General features: G+C 46.8%; 1 protein-coding gene across 2 annotated transcripts in view; it reads right to left on the bottom strand.

Moving 5' to 3' along the window:
- The window catches only part of ACER1 (alkaline ceramidase 1), a 35,680-nt gene extending 23,368 nt beyond the window's left edge, over positions 1-12,312 (bottom strand). The window contains exons 1-2 of one of the 2 annotated variants that reach the window (XM_024105783.3): positions 12,118-12,312; positions 6,321-6,426 (exon numbers count right to left, since the gene is read on the bottom strand). In XM_024105783.3, coding sequence (XP_023961551.2) covers positions 6,321-6,413 — 93 coding nt within the window. In that variant the 5' untranslated portion in view covers positions 6,414-6,426; positions 12,118-12,312. The remainder of the gene's footprint in view (positions 1-6,320; positions 6,427-12,117) is intronic. The other variant, XM_024105784.3, reaches the window with a different exon arrangement.
- Between the last annotated feature and the right edge of the window lie 5,032 nt (positions 12,313-17,344).

Genomic DNA, 17,344 nt, shown 5'->3' with positions numbered 1-17,344 from the left:
GGCAGCTGGTTAAAGCACTGGGTATAATAGGCAGTATGAGAGGCATTATGCTATCTAGTTAAGCCTGAATTCCAACTTCAATTCTAACCCCTCTTTCTAGCTACTAATAACTTCCCAAACAAGTTCCCTTTTTGTGCTGAAATTTTCCATGCTGGGCCTGAGCCTGGAGGGAATTTAAAACAAACAAACAAAAAAGTTTGATCCAAATCAGTTCAGTTTCAAGCATGAAAAGCAAAACAGGTTTCTCTTCTCCACCATCAGCCGGGCGGAGATTCCTGTGATAATGCGGCTGGCTATGTTACCTTTCTATGCCCTTTTCTCAGTAAACCCACTTGATGGAACAATTGGCTTAAGTGCTTGGCAGAAGCAGACTCTAAGCGTTAACAATGTGCGCAGTGCTGGAGCAGTGTGCCTTTTGAAAATCCCACGGGATGCCTATTTTCAGATTTAAGTGCCTGAATCTCTTTCAAGATCTGGCCCAAATTCCTTACCCTGAGTTTCCCACAATCTTTGGGCCCAGTCTTGCTCCCGTTGAAATCAATTGCAAATCTTTCGATGGGTGCAGGATTAGGCCCTAAATACAGGTGGATACCAGAGTGACTGATCGGTGACAAACTTCTAATGGATTTATTGATTTTCTTCATTTATACATTTATCTGGATCTAATTCCCATTTATTTATATTTACCAGAAACAGAGTGGGCGATAGGGGATGGATCACTTGATGATCACCTGTTCTGTTCATTCCCTCTGAGGCACCCGGCATTGGCCTCTGTTGGAAGACAGGACACTGGGCTAGATGGACCTTTGGTCTGACCCAGTATGGCCGTTCTTATGTTCTTATGTTACTTGCCTATGTGAGTTTACAGCTGTCCTGCTGTCTTGGAAATATTGATTTACTGCTATGTACTTGCACTGCAATTAGAATGATAATTGACCATTCATGATTTATTATTGATTATAATTAATAATTATTAATCATATGTGCTGATGTGATCTGAGCCCAGACTTGGGAGAACAGAGACCTTGGGTTCTTCTATTCCTGGTTCTGCCACAGACTTACTGTGCGACTTCACACAAATCACAGAACGAATGTCAGATGAGATAAGGAAGCAAAAATGGGTCCTGAGGAAACTGTATCTGTTGGGTTCAGTTTCAATTGTGATTGCAGGCCCTTCTGAGGTTGGGCTTGGTTTGTGTCTGGCTAGGAGGCCCACATTAGACTAGTTAGGAACACTATTCCCATAGATGTCTTTGCAAAGCAGAGACTAGAGATGGATTTCGGATAGTAGCTGTAGCTATCTAAACGTGACCATTGCACCTGCCTCAGTCTAGGATGTTTCTGAGACAGAAGAATAATTGACAGCTGGTGTCACTGAAATAACCATTGCCTGCCCGCAGCAAGTCCCACTAAAATTCAAAACTAAATGAATGACTAGCAACAAACCCACAAGGGAAGAAAGCCAGACGCAGGAGGAAAGCTTAATAGGAAAGACAAAGCAGACTGAGATGGAAGAGAGAGAAATCAAGAGAGAGCCTGATTTTTCCAAAAAGCAACAGAGGGTCCTGTGGCACCTTTAAGACTAACAGAAGTACTGGGAGCATAAACTTTCGTGGGTAAGAACCTCACTTCTTCAGATGCAAGAAGTGAGGTTCTTACCCACGAAAGCTTATGCTCCCAATACTTCTGTTAGTCTTAAAGGTGCCACAGGACCCTCTGTTGCTTTTTACAGATTCAGACTAACACGGCTACCCCTCTGATACCTGATTTTTCCTTCACTTTGCGCAGTTGTTTCCACCATTGCAAAGTGAGTATAAGGTGCTGCCACTCCGATCTGGTGGCAAGTTTACATTAATTTTGTACTGGTGAAAATGACAGCACCAGGTGCAGCGTAAAGGAGAATCAGGCCCAAAGCTGAACAAAGGACAAGCGGCAGTGACTTTTGATCACTATGGATCTATAGGTGAAAGGCTCCATATCCTATGACCAGCCCCACCCTAGAGTCCTCCTTTTTTCTGAGATGCTTATTGATCTTTTAACCACCATGGCTCAGCCACGCCCTGCAACAATGGGTCAAAGCAATGTTTGCTAACTGTAGCCTAGCAGCCACATTATCATCACCAGCGACTCAATCCCATGTTTGCCAGTTGGATAACATATGATAATCTGTTGAATGTTGCATCTCGTTAGTGGACGCCGTGCCGCATTCTCCATGGAGACCGCGTGAGAGCGTTTGCAGGTGTGGGTCTGTTTGCCAGTGCACAACCTGAAAGCGTTATCACGGCCCCAAGCTCAATGGAACAGTGCTATGGGGGAAGGGAGGGCTTTTAAAGTGGAAATACGGCCAGATACGGTGGATGCAAAGAGGAAGATGATGGTCCTGATTTTCTTCTTGCTGAGGGCCTGCTCTGAGGGGTGCTGAGTACTCTCAACTCCCCTTGACTTTAATGGAATAGCACTCAACATCTTGCAGGATCGGGCTCTTACACCTGAATGCAAGAGCCCTATTCAGGAGAGCGCTTATGAATGTTCTTAAATCCACTCCCAGTCAGGACAGCACTTCAGAACATGCTTCAGCCCCAGGGACCTGCTTCCATCCCATGGGATTTAAGTACACGCTTCAAGCAAAACACCCACTTAAGGGATGCTTTCTTGAATCGGGAGCTGAACCTGAGTGTGGATCAAAATTACCTTCATGGGGAGCGACTCCACTGCAGTCAAAGAAGTAAGGCCCAGATCCACAAAGGTATTTAGGCCCCTAATGTCCATTGATTTCAATGGAAGTTAAGAGCCTATATCCCTTTGTAGTTCTGGTAGGGTGACCAGACAGCAAGTGTGAAAAATTGGGATGGGGATGGGGGGTAATAGGAGTGTATATAAGAAAAAGCCCCCAAAATTGGGACTGTCCCTATAAAATCGGGACATCTGGACCCTAGGTTCTGGGCCTAATAAGTGTACAATTGGAGTAAGTGAGGTCAGGTGCCCCCAAGGACCAGAAAAATCTCTCTCTCTCTCTGAGCAGTTGCTCCATGTTCAAACTGAAGGGACACAACTAGCCACTTCATCACCAGAACAAATCCAGTAAGTTTACGCTGTCTGCATAATCTATATTCGCTCTTGGTCTCACTAGTTGGGCACCTGGGTATAAAAATACTTTTAGCTCATTCTCCATCCTATGAGAGACAAGCTCGTGTAGGAGGCCTGGCTAGTGGAAATGACATAAGACAAACCTGGTTAGGTCAGAACTTTAGGCATCCAGGTTTGAAAGTTAAGCGCCTAAACCAGGGATGGGCAAACTTTTTGGCCTGAGGGCCACATCGGGGTTCTGAAAGTGTACGGAGGGCCGGTGCAGTGTATTAAATTGCTCCCCGTAGGAATGCACTACTTACGGTGTACTACTTACGGCTGCCAGTCCTGGTGCCCCGTAAATAGCACATTCCTACAGGGAGCAATTTAAGACAGTACACCCAGCAGCTCTTGCAGCCACGCTGCCCAGCAGAACCTTGCAGCCCCACCTCCCAGAGCGCTGGCGGCGCCGTCAGCTGAGGCTGCTGGGGTGGGGCCGGGGGCGAGCCTCCCCAGCCGGGAGCTCAAGGGCCGGGCAGGACGGTCCCACGGGCGGTCGTTTGCCCACCTCTGACCTAACCCCATATTTAGACACTTAAGGTGACGTTTTCAGAAGCACCTCTGGGATTTAAGAGCCTCAGTTCCAGTTTTTTAAAGTTGTTGCTTGGCTCAGCATCCCAATGCTTACGTCTCCTTTTCAAAAGTGACTTGGGCCCACCTTCTCAAAGGTATTTCAGCCCCTAACTCCCATTGATTTCCTCCTAAATGCCTTCGAGGGTCAGGGCCTTAGGTCCTTTTGAGAATCCCATTAGGTGCTTATCAGCATCTTTAGGTGCTCTAGTGCCTTTAACAATCTGGCTTGAAGAGCCCAAGTCTCTTTTGAAAACGGGACTCTGCTCTTACGTCTCTTGACATTTCTACCTTTGAACTTACTTAGGTGCTAAAAAACACAGGGCCAAGACTCATGATTTTTTAGGTTGGAGACGCTTCCAAGAAGCTTTGTTTTCAGAGGGTGGATTGCTCACCGCTTTCCGAAACCAGGCCCCTTTAGGGGCACTGAGAACCACTAGTCACATTTGAAAATCCTAAGTGTCTGACTTGAGTTACCCAAGTGTAAAAAATGTTAGAGTCGTTGCGTGCTATTCCCCCATCTGCTATGGGCCCATCCAGCAGCGATGCACCGCCACTTGCCGCACGGCGTCCACTAACGAGATGCAACATTCAACAGATTATCATATGTTATCCAACTGGCAAACATGGGATTGAGTCGCTGGTGATGATAATGTGGCTGCTAGGCTACAGTTAGCAAACATTGCTTTGACCCATTGTTGCAGGGCGTGGCTGAGCCATGGTGGTTAAAAGATCAATAAGCATCTCAGAAAAAAGGAGGACTCTAGGGTGGGGCTGGGACTCTGCTCTTACGTCTCTTGACATTTCTACCTTTGAACTTACTTAGGTGCTAAAAAACACAGGGCCAAGACTCATGATTTTTTAGGTTGGAGACGCTTCCAAGGAGCTTTGTTTTCAGAGGGTGGATTGCTCACCGCTTTCCGAAACCAGGCCCCTTTAGGGGCACTGAGAACCGCTAGTCACATTTGAAAATCCTAAGTGTCTGACTTGAGTTACCCAAGTGTAAAAAATGTTAGAGTCGTTGCGTGCTATTCCCCCATCTGCTATGGGCCCATCCAGCAGCGATGCACCGCCACTTGCCGTGCAAGTTCTGTGCTTAGTCAGTCAGACAGTGGGTGCCAGTGGCAATGTAGGGATACTTGCGCTGATGATGACATTTTCTGGCTTGTGTAAGACCAGGGTAATGTAGACCAAGTGGGCGTTCTGTCTGGACCAGACTCAGCTCTGGTGCAAGCAGGTGCAATACCGCTTTGAAATCTGTAGGATTTGTGTTCACTTGCACTAAGGTGGAATTTGTCCTGGGGACTTCAGGGTAATGCCTACTCTGCAGCTGGCACTGTGCCTCCCAGCCTGGATAGACAGGCTCATGCTAGTGGGCTAAAACGCAGGGTGGCCGTTGTGGGACAGGCAGTGGCTAGTCACCCGTGCTGGGACGCAGGGGGTCAGACAGGTTTAGATGCAGCTGGCTAGCCTGAGCTACCCCCAGTGCTGCAACGCCCGTGCTGCTGTTTTTAGTGTACTAGCTTGAGCGCCCGTCTGTCTGCCAGGGCTGGGAGGCTCGCTCCCAGCTGCAGCGAAGCTTTACCCATAGAGAACTGTGCGCTAACTGGATGGGAGACGCTGGCAGTGGGTTAGTAGGGGGAAGCTGCAGTACCGTGTTAAGGGAATTGTTAAAACTGGGAGGCATCACAAAAGGAAGAACCATCTTTGTGGATGATGGGAACATCCAGAATGAGAACAGAGCCTGGGGAGGGATCCACATTCACATGCTTCAGGGTTTAAGCCAGCCCCTAACTATTGGGGATGGGGGTAGGAGGAAACATTCCCAGGGCAGGTTATGCCATGACTGCCCACTTCAGCACCTTCCCCTGAAAAAGCTGGTCCTGGCCACTATCAGAGAGAGGACCCTGGATTAGATGGGTCCCCTCAGCTGATCTAGCCGGGCAATGACTGCGTTCTTAAGTGTGGCGGGGATGTGGTTTGTTACTGCATTAACATTCCACTTTCTGGAGTCCTGGGTTCAGAAGCTGGCTTGCAGTGCGTTTCAGCCACTCATGTATTTTTCTCTGTATTACATGAATCTCGCTGTGGCATATACAGCAACTGGCAGAAGACCTGCCGGACTGAAAAGCAGGATTTTTGCAGAGCTCTCTGAGTGGGAACCCTGCATCATACCCACCTCCTGGATCCCCAACTCCAGCTGATGTTAGGGTGACCAGACAGCAAGTGTGAAAAATTGGGACGGGGGTGGGGGGTAATAGGAGCCTATGTAAGAAAAAGACCCAAAAGTCCCTATAAAATCGGGACATCTGGTCACCCTAGCTGATGCTGTCAGCATCTCACTTTCATCAGCAATAAATATCCCATGATTTACCTGGAGTTTAGCACTTCTTTCCACACCCACTCTCCCAAAACACTGATACTCAAAGCAGGGGGGTGCCCGGAGACAGCCCACTTCTCAGACCTGCCCGGCCTATCCCATCTCCACTTGCCTCTTCCCTCGATTATACACAGCATTTGCCCCCCAGTTGCTGTTTTCAGCTGCCCCAGGGATGGGTTTGAATTTCACAGTCACTGCACAGCAGTTCACAGTGAGTTCTTGCCCCCTGCCTGCTCACACTCACCGTGTTGTAGTACTCCGCGATGACCTCAGAGTGCTCAAAGTTGCCTTCACAACAGTCGACTTCGGAGGTGAGATAGGTGAATATGCTCGGCATGTTTGGGCTCCCTCTGCCAAGGGAGAGAAGCTGGTGAGGTTGTTCCCAGAGAGGAAAAGCGCACTGCACACCACCGGGGAAGAGGTGAAACCTGCTCTGCCTGCCCTCCTGCATCTCTGTTCATGCACCAGCCAGTTTGAGCAAAATACCAATATCCAAGCTCTTGGCAACCGCACGCCTCGTAAAACTAGGGTGTGCCACTGGGTTAAACTAGAGATAAGCCCTGGTCCATTCACCCATCCCCTTGTTTTTGAATTCAAACCCGGGGCAGGGCCAGATCCAAATTCTGCAAATGGACCTGATCCTTATGCTGCAAACCAAAGTCCTGGATCCAAACTCTCCCAAACTTGGGGGATGGGGTTTGAAATCTGGATCCAGACTTTATGGCTTGAGCCCCCTCTCTAATTACAGCAGAGAGGAGAGAAAAGGCTAGTCCCTTTCCCCACCCCCTGCTCCCCAGTTGCAGTTCTGGGAAATTGATTACGTGAGCCAGGCACACCTCAGCCTAAAGAAAGATGAGGAAACACCAAGGCTGTGGGGGAATTCCTTCCTGACCCCAAATTTAGCAACCAGTGCAACCCCCCCCCCATGGTTAAGTGTCCCAGAGGCCAGATTACTCCTGCTTCAGAAAGGGTTTGAAATTGTCATGGTGTTTTCCAGTCGTTGGGACCCTTTAGATGTGTCATTTATGTTCAGCGGAGCTGGGGTGTGGCTGCCCCCGCCCCCGTCTCTGGTTTCTAAGGAGCTGAGCAGGTATTCCTCCTGGCATGCTTCTGTGTTTGGCTTTAACATTATGTGAAATGCCCATTTAAAAAAAAAAAGGGGGGGGACTCAGAGGAAATAAGAGGAACTAGTGGAATGGTGAACAGCTCTTGGTTTGCAGAGTGAGGCTGCCTGTGGCTTCACTAGAAGGCTGCAGTGGCAGCAACAGAAGGGGTTCGACTCCCATCACCGAGAGGCAGTGGCTAGGTCGACGGGAAAATCCTTCTGTCAGCCTGGCACTGCCTACACCAGGGATTAGGTTGGTTTAACTCCATCACACAACGTGGGGGGGGGGGGGTTTCCCACCTCTGAGAGATGTAGCTGGGTCAACCTCACTTTTTAGTGTAGACCTGGCCTAAGTCTCCTTCTCTTCCTGTCGTGCATCAAATTGCAGAATGTGTCTTCCTCGTCCCCTGCAGCTCAGAAGCTGCATGTCATTCTAGAAACTCCCCAAATGTAAGCACTAAAACAGCTGCCAGCATCACTGGTCATCTCTCTCACCAGACATAGAATCATAGAAGTGGAAGGGACCTCGAGAGGTCGTCTAGTCCACTCCCCTGCACGCATGGCAGGGCTAAGTATTATCTAGACCCTCCCTGACAGGTGTTTGTCTAACCTGCTCTTCAAAATCTCCAATGATTGAGATTCCACAACCTCCCTCGGCAATTTATTCCAGTGCTTAACCACCCTGACAGTTAGGAAGTTTTTTCTAATGTCCAACCTAAACTGCCCTTGCTGCAATTTAAGCCCATTGCTTCTTGTCCTATCCCCAGAGGTTAATGAGAACAATTTTTCTCCCTCCTCCTTGTAACAACCTTTTATGCACGTGAAAACTGTTATCATGTCCCCTCTCAGTCTTCTTTTCTCCAGACTAAACAAGCCCTTTTTTTTTTTCAATCTTCCCTCAGAGGTCATGTTTTCTAGACCTTTAACCGTTGTGGCTTTTCTCTGGATTTTCTCCAATTTGTCCACATCTTTCCTGAAATGTGGCGCCCAGAACTTGGCACTATACTCCAGTTGAGCAGGCAGTAGAGCGGAAGAATTACTTCTCGTGTCTTGCTTGCAACGCTCCTGCTAATACATCCCAGAATGTTTGCTTTTTTTGCAACAGTGTTACACTGTTCACTCATATTTAGCTTGTGATCCACTATGACCCCCAGATCCCTTTCCATAGTACTCCTTCTTAGGCAGTCGTTTCCCATTTTGTATGTGTGCAACTGATTGTTCCTTCCTGAGTGGAGTACTTTGCATTTGTCCTTATTTGAATTTCATCATGTTTCTTTCAGACCATTTCTCCAGTTTGTCCAATCATTTTGAATTTTAATCCTATCCTCCAAAGCACTTGCAACCCCTCCCAGCTTGGTATCATCCGCAAACTTTATAAGTGTCCTCTCTATGCCATTATCTAAATCACTGATGAAGATATTGAACAGAACCGGATCCAGAACTGATCCCTGTGGGACCCCACTCGTTATGTCCTTCCAGCTTGACTGATAACTACTCTCTGGGAATGGTTTTCCAACCAGTTATGCACCCACTTTATAGTAGCTCCATCTAGGTTGTATTTCCCTAGTTTGTTTATGAGAAAGTCATGCAAGACAGTATCAAAAGCCTTATTAAAGTCAAGATATACCACATCTACTACTCCTCCACCTATCCACAAGACTTGTTACCCTGTCAAAGAAAGCTGTTAGGTTGGTTTGACATGATTTGTTCTTGACAAATTCATGCTGACTGTTACTTATCACCTTATTATCTTCTAGGTAGGTGTTTGCAAATTGATTATTTGCCCTATTATCTTTCCAGGTACAGAAGTTAAGCTGACTGGTCTATAATTCCCCGGGTTGTCCTTATTCCCCTTTTTATAGATGGGCACTATATTTGCCCTTTTCCAGCCCTCTGAAATCTCTCCAGTCTTCCATGACTTTTAGAAGATAATCGCTAATAGCTCAGATATCTCCTCCGTCAGCTCCTTGAGTATTCTAGGATGTATCTCACCAGGCCTTGGTGACTTGAAGACCTCTAACTTGTCTAAGTAATTTTTAACTTGTTCTTGTTTCAACCCCATAATTATTTCCGCTCATTCTCCCTTCCAAGTTCACATCATTTTTGCAAAAAGAACAGGAGTACTTGTGGCACCTTAGAGACGAACACATTTATTAGAGCATAAGCTTTCGTGGACTACAGCCCACTTCTTCGGATGCATCCGAAGAAGTGGGCTGTAGTCCACGAAAGCTTATGCTCTAATAAATGTGTTCGTCTCTAAGGTGCCACAAGTACTCCTGTTCTTTTTGCGGATATAGACTAACACGGCTGCTACTCTGAAACCTATTATTTTTGCAGTTAGACAAAGGAGCATCTTGCTTGGAGAAAAGTGCAAAGTTAGTTACCTTTCAGGGTTGGATGAGTTCTGCTCATTGGGTAAATCGGTCAGTTACTAAGCAAAGCTACAAACTGCTCTAGGTCAGTTTGAAGTGGAGATCATGGTCATCACTAAGGGTGAAATTCACCCCTGTGCAGGCCCCTAGCAGAAAATTGATGCATCACTTAAGTCCTGGTCTATGTGGAGCAGAGGCATCTGCTGCACCACTACGCAGGGGTGAATCTCTGCCTTAGTGCACATCTTGAGGAAAATACCTTCCCTGGCAGTGACATTGTGCTCTCAGCAGTCTAGGAGGGATTTTCACCTGAGCATTCATATGTCTAGCATCCCCAAACTAGCCTGATGACTGCAGATGCTGCGTTTTGAAAAAGGAGGTGGTGGAAAATTCACCCCCTTTTATCCTGCTCTTCTCCTGCTCCCCAGATGGCCACTATCACTTTCATAGTCCTCTCCCGCTCATTTTTAAAAGCAATTCTGCATTTTTTGTTTGGTTGTCTCACATCTTAGAAGCTGAGAGGCAGGGACACATTTAGACATTGGCAGGTTAAAAATTCTGTGCCTCCAACTGCCTAGATTTCCTTGGAACTGGACCCATCCAGCTTGTTTTGGGGTTTTTGTTTGTTTGTTTTAAAGCATCCTAAAGGGCAGTTTAAGCGCAGCGTTTTGAGTTTTGTAAAACATGAGTTACAAAGCATGGGCTTTTCAGAAGCGCCTGAGTGTTAGGAGCACATGGTCCATTGCCTTACGTGAGACTTGTGGTCAAGACTCTCAAAAGTGACTCCAGTGGTGCGGGAACCATTTTTATAGTGAGGTGCTGAAGGTGGAAACCATGTATTTGAGTTGTTATCACTCCTTCAAGCCAGGAGTTGTGGCAGCACCCGCTAATTCCAGCATCTATGAGTGACTGATTTGGAGGAATGCAACTATAGCTGCCATAAAGGGGCCTGATTTTTCAGAGCATGGTGGCTCAGTTTAAGGCATCTCAAGATGGGCACCCAATAATTGGGACACCCAGAATGACGAGTCACTTTTTAAAACCTTAGTCGTTGCTCCTAAGTCACGTGTGAAAATGACACCCAGAACCTAATGGCTGAGAGGCAGGCACCCAATATCTACAGAAAATCAATGAGTTGGGCACCTTAGATGCCATTGAAAACCCCAGCCACCGCAAACAGAATCCCCTCATAGATGTGCTATGTACATGTTTTTCAGTAGTTAAACCTTCTTCTACAGTAACCATTGGAAACGCAAATTCAATAGAATTACATTGGGGCATAAGACTCCCAGACTGAAACTGACCAGAAACACAACAGAAACGAGCACGTCTAGTTACTCTTCCCTAGCTCTGCAAAGTCTAAAACGTGGAATAATAAAGCTTGGCATTGGCCTAGTGATTTAAATCTTCTAAACACCCAACAGGCATTACATCTGATTTCTTCTTGTTGTTTTCTTTTTAGCTTTTTCAGTTTTAATAATCTAAGGGTGAAGGGAACGTTTTGCGAGGGGAAATAGTACAATTGGTATCTTGAGCGTGTTCCTTGAAATTAGGGACCCAAATTCTGCCGCCACTTACACCAGTGAAATCCAGAGTGACTCCACTGAGTAAATGCAGCTTCTCAGATTCATACTAGTGTAAGTGAGACCTGAATTTGATTTATTTGCATCCCCCTGGGGAAATTCAAAGGGAGAGAAAATAGGAATGTAATATGAAAACCAACAATTTCTCACATCATCTACTGTACCATAATAACAGACAAACTGGGCTGTGAATAAACTTCTGTCTCTTATTTTGCTCCAGGTTAGCAGACTATGTTTAAGATACCTCTACCTTAATTAAACTCATGCGGTTCCTCGGTGAGCATGGGAATGTGACACTGGAAATAAAACCAAACGTTGGAGGAGCAGATGAAGGTTATTAGTGGGTCTCATTCTCCATGGTCCTGCTTTTTGTGTGGTCATTGCCACAGCAAAGTGGATGTAACCCAGGGGTAGGCAACCTACGGCACGCGTGCCAAAGCTGGCACGCGAGCTGATTTTCAGCGGCACTCACACTGCCCGGGTCCTGGCCGCCGGCCCGGGGGGGGCTCTGCATTTTAATTTAATTTTAAATGAAGTTTCTTAAACATTTAAAAAACCTTATTTACTTTACAGACAACAATAGTTTAGTTATGTATTCTAGACTTATAGAACGAGACCGTCTAAAAACGTTAAAATGTATGACTGGCACGCGAAACCTTAAATCAGAGTGAATAAATGAAGACCCGGCACACCGCTTCTGAGAGGCGGCCGACCCCCGATGTAACCTAATTCCATCCTGATCTGGCAGCAGTTTGCGCTCACTTTTGCACTGGTGTAAATGACAGCACCAGGTGCAGGGCAAGAGAGAATCAAGCCCACCGTGTAGATCACTCATCTCCCAGCAACATAAGCCTCTGTCAACTATTAGCATGAGGGATGTAGAGAAAGTCCAGGTGAAGAAATCCTTAAAGTAAAACAAAGTGAAAGGGAAAAGAAAATCTAAGCAACACTAGTGAATGAAGCTGTAGGTAGTTTGCTCACCTGCTGTTTGCTTCTTAAGCTGGGTCTTACCTGTACTTCCCCTCACACCACCCAAAGCTGCTGTCACACTGAGCAGCCAGATATCAAGAGCCGCAAGGTGCTTCTGGCAATCCTGGAGTCACTTACAACCTGCCCTGCCGCTCTAGTTCTGAAGGAGCACCCACTGTGTGAGGTCATTGAGGAAGCCAGGAAGCATGAACTCACTTTTGCTCCGTCTCTGGGGAACGCCTCTAGAGGAGAAAGCAGCACCCTCCGTCCAGACCTTCCAATGTGCCTGCCAAAGAGAACATGTTGGCTGGAGGGTTTAAATCTCTAAGCCAGAAGGGTGTGGGGAGGGATGGAGAACGTGAGCTGGAAAAGTAGATGCAGCTGTAATCAGAAACCATTTCGAACCCTCTGTGCCCGCATGCATATGCACACAAACATTATAATCTTTTATTTGCCATTGATATGATAGGGGCTGTCCTCTTCGGATTTACTGGTATAGCTGCTTTAAAAAAAAATGACACTTTTCACCAAAACAAAACCTTTGAAGTTGTTTCCATTTTGCAGTTTGAAATAGAATCCATTTTTCAAATTTTGTTTGTAACTTCCAGATATTTTGTTTGCCAGAAAAATGTGATTTTTTTTTTTGATAAACTACTTTTTTCCCCCCACTTACTAAAAAAAAAAAAAAGAACTCGGGTTTGGGTAAACAGAACATTTTTGAGAATGCTTTTAACTAAAACCAATTTTGATTTTAAATGTCACCAAAAAAAAAAAAAAGTGATAAATGAAAACTTCCCAAAAAGTCATTATTTTCCAGAAAAGTTTCAATTAAAAAAAAACAACAAATTTTCTGATGAAAACTCTTTTGTGAGAACAATGTTGACCAGCTGTACTTACTGGAGCATGTAGAACTGCCAGTTTATCAGCACAGAAATTACCCGATTGGATGAGAGCAGGGTCCATACAGTGTAGTGTCCTGTCCCTAGTTACTTCAAGGGAAGGCTAAAAATCCCCATGCAGTAGGCAAATATAGGATAACCTGCCTGTTTCCTCCTGACCCTGTTATTTAGGGCCTGACTCATGCTCTGAAGCAGAAGGGTTTAGATCCCTTTATAAACTTCCTGTTGGTTTATTTATTTATTAGTTACTGTTATCACTCTGAATGTTCTTGTTATCCCATCCTTTTTCAAAAATAAGTGATCAACAATCATCATGGGGTTTGAAAATGGAGCATAGTCCGCTCCAAATATAAAAACCTGCAAACTTCTTGTTAAAGCAAAGTTACACATTGTACATTACTTATCCAAAGAACCTGGCTAAGGATTGTGGTTTGCTGGCTGGGGAGCCCTCCTCCTCCTCTGAGAATGCTAAAAAGAGTAACCACATTTCTCAATACCTATCCTCTTTTTGGTGTGTCTCTTGTGTACAGACTTGGTTTGAAAGCTTTTCCTTTATAAGGACAGTCCATATTTATACCACAATTCCCCAGGAGGAGAAGTCACAGTTTTCTAATAGCAGCAAGTTTTTGTATTGCACATTATCAATAAAATGGAAATTAATTTGTCATTCTGTTTCAATGTAGATCCTTTACTGGAGCCTTGAGTAAAGAGGTCGGGGATCTTTCAGAAGGTGGCATTTTGTCATAAGATAACTCTCTTTATAATAATTTCCTCCCCAAACCATCTAATCCCTGGCCACAACCACATGTGCAACTTCCCATGCAACTCCTCCATCAGAGCCCTCCCAATGAATAAAAATATGGATCTTAAATAGAGTCAGATGCCTTGGAGAGGATGGTGTGATGAGATTACCTACAATGCCATGCGGCCCATCTGTGACTGCTAGTAGCAAATAGCTCCAATGGCCAGAGATGGGACACTGTGCACTCACCAGTGGGTTACACAAGTAAGCAAGTAGGTGAGCAGAGGTAGCCCATTAGGGCCAGGACTGTCTCTTCATCTGTGTTTGTACAGCACCCAGCACAATGGGGCCCCAGTCCCGCCTGGGGCGATGGGCACCACTGCAAAATAAGCGAGCCAACAATCATAAGGGGGTTTGAACCTGGATCCTACTCAGCTCCAGGCGTCATGATAAAAGAACGCACTGTAATGAATGGCGTGGAGAGAATAGAGCGGGAACTTCTCTTCCCCCTTTCTCCCACTGTAAGAAGAAGGGGACATCCAGTGAATTCAAAAGGTGGCAAACTGGTAACTGATCAAAGGAAATACTTTTTCACACCACACACAGTTGGCTTGTGGAACTCCCCGCCATGAGATCTTGCTGAGGCCAAGTGCTTAGCAGGAATCAGAAAAGGACTGGACATTTATAAGTTAAAGTCTATGAGCCATCTATACAGGAAGGGACTATCATGGTCATCTAGTCTGACCTCCTGCACATCGCAAGCCACAGAACCTCACCCACCCACTCCAGCAAGTGACCCGGGACCCATGCTGCAGAGGAAAGTCAACCCCTCCCCCCCCCCGGTCTCTGCCAGTCTGAGCTGCGCATGTGGAAAATTCCTTCCCGACCCCAAATATGGCAATCAGTTAGGCTCTGAGCAGGTGAGCAAGACCCACCAGCCAGACAGCTGGGAAAGAATTCACTGTAGTAACTCAGAGTCCTCCCCATCTAGTTAGGATGACCATGTTTCCCTATGCTGAATACGGGACACCTGATAAAATGACTCATATTCAAGCGAGTTCAACGGCAATCAATCAACTCTGCAGTACAAACGTTCAAATTAGCATCAAGTTGACTGAGCCTCTGTTAAAAAGACAGCGATGGGGGAGCATGTAAAGGGCCGATGGGTGCCCGCACTCACAGTGTGCAGCCAGTGCCGTCCAGAAAAGGGACAGGGGAAGGGCCCTGCTGGCCGAAAGCCGGCACACAGCGGGGGCTGCGCTGATGGAGGTAGCAGGAGGACCGGCAGGCTCGACGCACTGCATCTTCACCCAACCACCAGCCTTGCACGCCCACCCTCATCGTCGGCCACTGGACCCTCCCACTCACCTCTGGCGGGCAGGTGGCTGGCGAGCAGGGATCCGGCCAGCAGCAGGACCCGCCAGTACTGATGGGGGGAGACAGAAAATATGGGACAATTTGCCCATTTTTAAGAAAAAACCGGGACACCCGCAGGAGAGCTTAAATATGGGACTGTCCCTTTAAAAACGGGATGTCTGGTCACCCTAATTATGGGTCCTCTGCGCCTGATCTGCAGAGGATGCAAGTCTGCTACGACCATGTGCTCCGAAGCCTGGACTCTTTAGCTCAAGCTGCAGCAACTCTTACTTTTAGCTCTGGAGCTCCCTGGTACAATTGTGTTAGCCAAGACAGCAGCCGTCACACGTCCTCTCCCCCATCCCTTTGGTCTAGGGGGAAGGCGCACTGGGTGGGACACGGAGAGGATTCTTGCTCGAGGGGGCTAGACTAATTTGAAAGCTGATTTCAGCAGACCCCACGAGGCCATGCATGTGCCCTTGTCTGCAGGTAGGGGAGTGCAGGGTAGGAAGAAGTCAGCAGCTCGAAAGGGGAGGAGAAGCAGAAAGTTCTTCTGTTGCACTTAATCCTAGAATAGAAGAGAACAACTTGTCAGGGATCATGTCTTTGCCTGGTTTTGATGCCTAATGGGTGTGAAGCGGTTTTGGAAGATCTGGTGCGAACCGTATGGTTCCCTTTCAGCATCTACACACAGCACAAGCGGCATCACAAATTTCGATGAGAAATCGGGTGCAAAATTTTTAACAGTGAGAGTGATTAACCACTGGACCAAGTTCTGAGGGATGTGGTAGACTCTCCGTCACTTGAGGTCTTTAAGTCAAGACTGGATGTCTTGCTCAATGATATGCTACGGCTCGAACGAAAGTTATGGGCTTGATGCAGAAATTACCTACGATTTTGAATGATGGGAGGGCGCGTCACACGCAGGGCTCAGGAGAGATTCTCTCCCCGTGACTTCCGCCATTCTACATCTTGCTGCCTAACATGGTATGTAGGTGGGCAAAATTGGAGAAGGGGAGGGTGTCTGGAGCCAACGTGTCAAAGACAACAAGCTGTGGTAATATCAGCCCTACTTGTCAGGAAATGGTCTCTCTGAACAGTGGCATTCTTCCTCCGAGCCATTGCTTGTGATTATTTAGAATGTAGCCCCTATAAGCCTTAACTGAGATTGGGGTTCCATTGTGTTTGGCATTGTCCAAACAGTTCCTGTTGAGAAAAACGTATTCTTTAAATAGACAGGGTGAGAGAGGGAAACAGAGGCAAGATGAAAGTCAGATCAAAGCAGGTCCCTAAGAATAGACCCAAGGTCTCCTGACCCCACTCCAGTACTCCGGCCACTAGACCACACTGCCTCTTTCCTGACTGCCTCTCTTAGGTTTCTATGTATCAGCTCTCACTGCGGAATCTAAGCATTGCACACAGTCAAGGTATGTGTAAAGCCGGAATAACAAAGTCTGTTTTCTTTCTCCACCCCTCCAAGGGTACATCTACACTACAGGGGGGAGTCGATTTAAGATACGCAAATTCAGCTACGTGAATAGCGTAGCTGAATTCGACGTATCGCAGCCGACTTACCCCGTTGTGAGGACGGCGGCAAAATCGACTTCTGCGGCTTTCTGTCGGCAGCGCTTACTACCACCTCCGCTGGTGGAGTAAGAGCGCCGATTCGGGGATCGATTGTCGCGTCCCAACGGGACGCGATAAATCGATCCCCGAGAGGTCGATTTCTACCCGCCGATTCAGGCGGGTAGTATAGACCTAGCCCAAGGCAGACTGTGTGTGTAGGACGTTATTGTTTTGTTTTGATAGCATTGACCTGGGGGAAAGGAACCCAGAAGGTTCTATGAGCCAGCGGATTGAACAAGTTTTTCCCCCGGAAGGGAAAGGGGCGCTCTAGATTCAAACCAAAGGAATCACTGGTCAGTCCTTGCCCAAAGAACAACTTTCCTCCGACCTAACCTTAAATAACAGAGACAGAGTCTATCCAGCTACGTACACAGCATTAGCAAGGAAAGTTCCAGCCCATGAAATCCTGAGTCACTGTTACGCATGGTATCACAATGTGTCTCTTCCTGCGTCCCCCCCACATCCCAAATGGATAGGGCCCAGATCGTGGGTTGCTATTTATTCCTCCCTTCTGGGCTTTAGCTCAATGAAGAACAGCTTCTGCTTTCAGCTGCAGAAGGTCCCCTGTTCAGTTGCTGCAGGTGATACCACCCTGTAGTGTTGTTACATCGTATTT

The sequence above is a fragment of the Chrysemys picta genome, chromosome 25 (genome assembly GCF_011386835.1).
Source record: "Chrysemys picta bellii isolate R12L10 chromosome 25, ASM1138683v2, whole genome shotgun sequence".
Classification (NCBI taxonomy): domain Eukaryota; kingdom Metazoa; phylum Chordata; order Testudines; family Emydidae; genus Chrysemys; species Chrysemys picta.
Note: the sequence above shows the minus strand (reverse complement) of the source record. Positions and strands in the feature narration are given on the sequence as shown.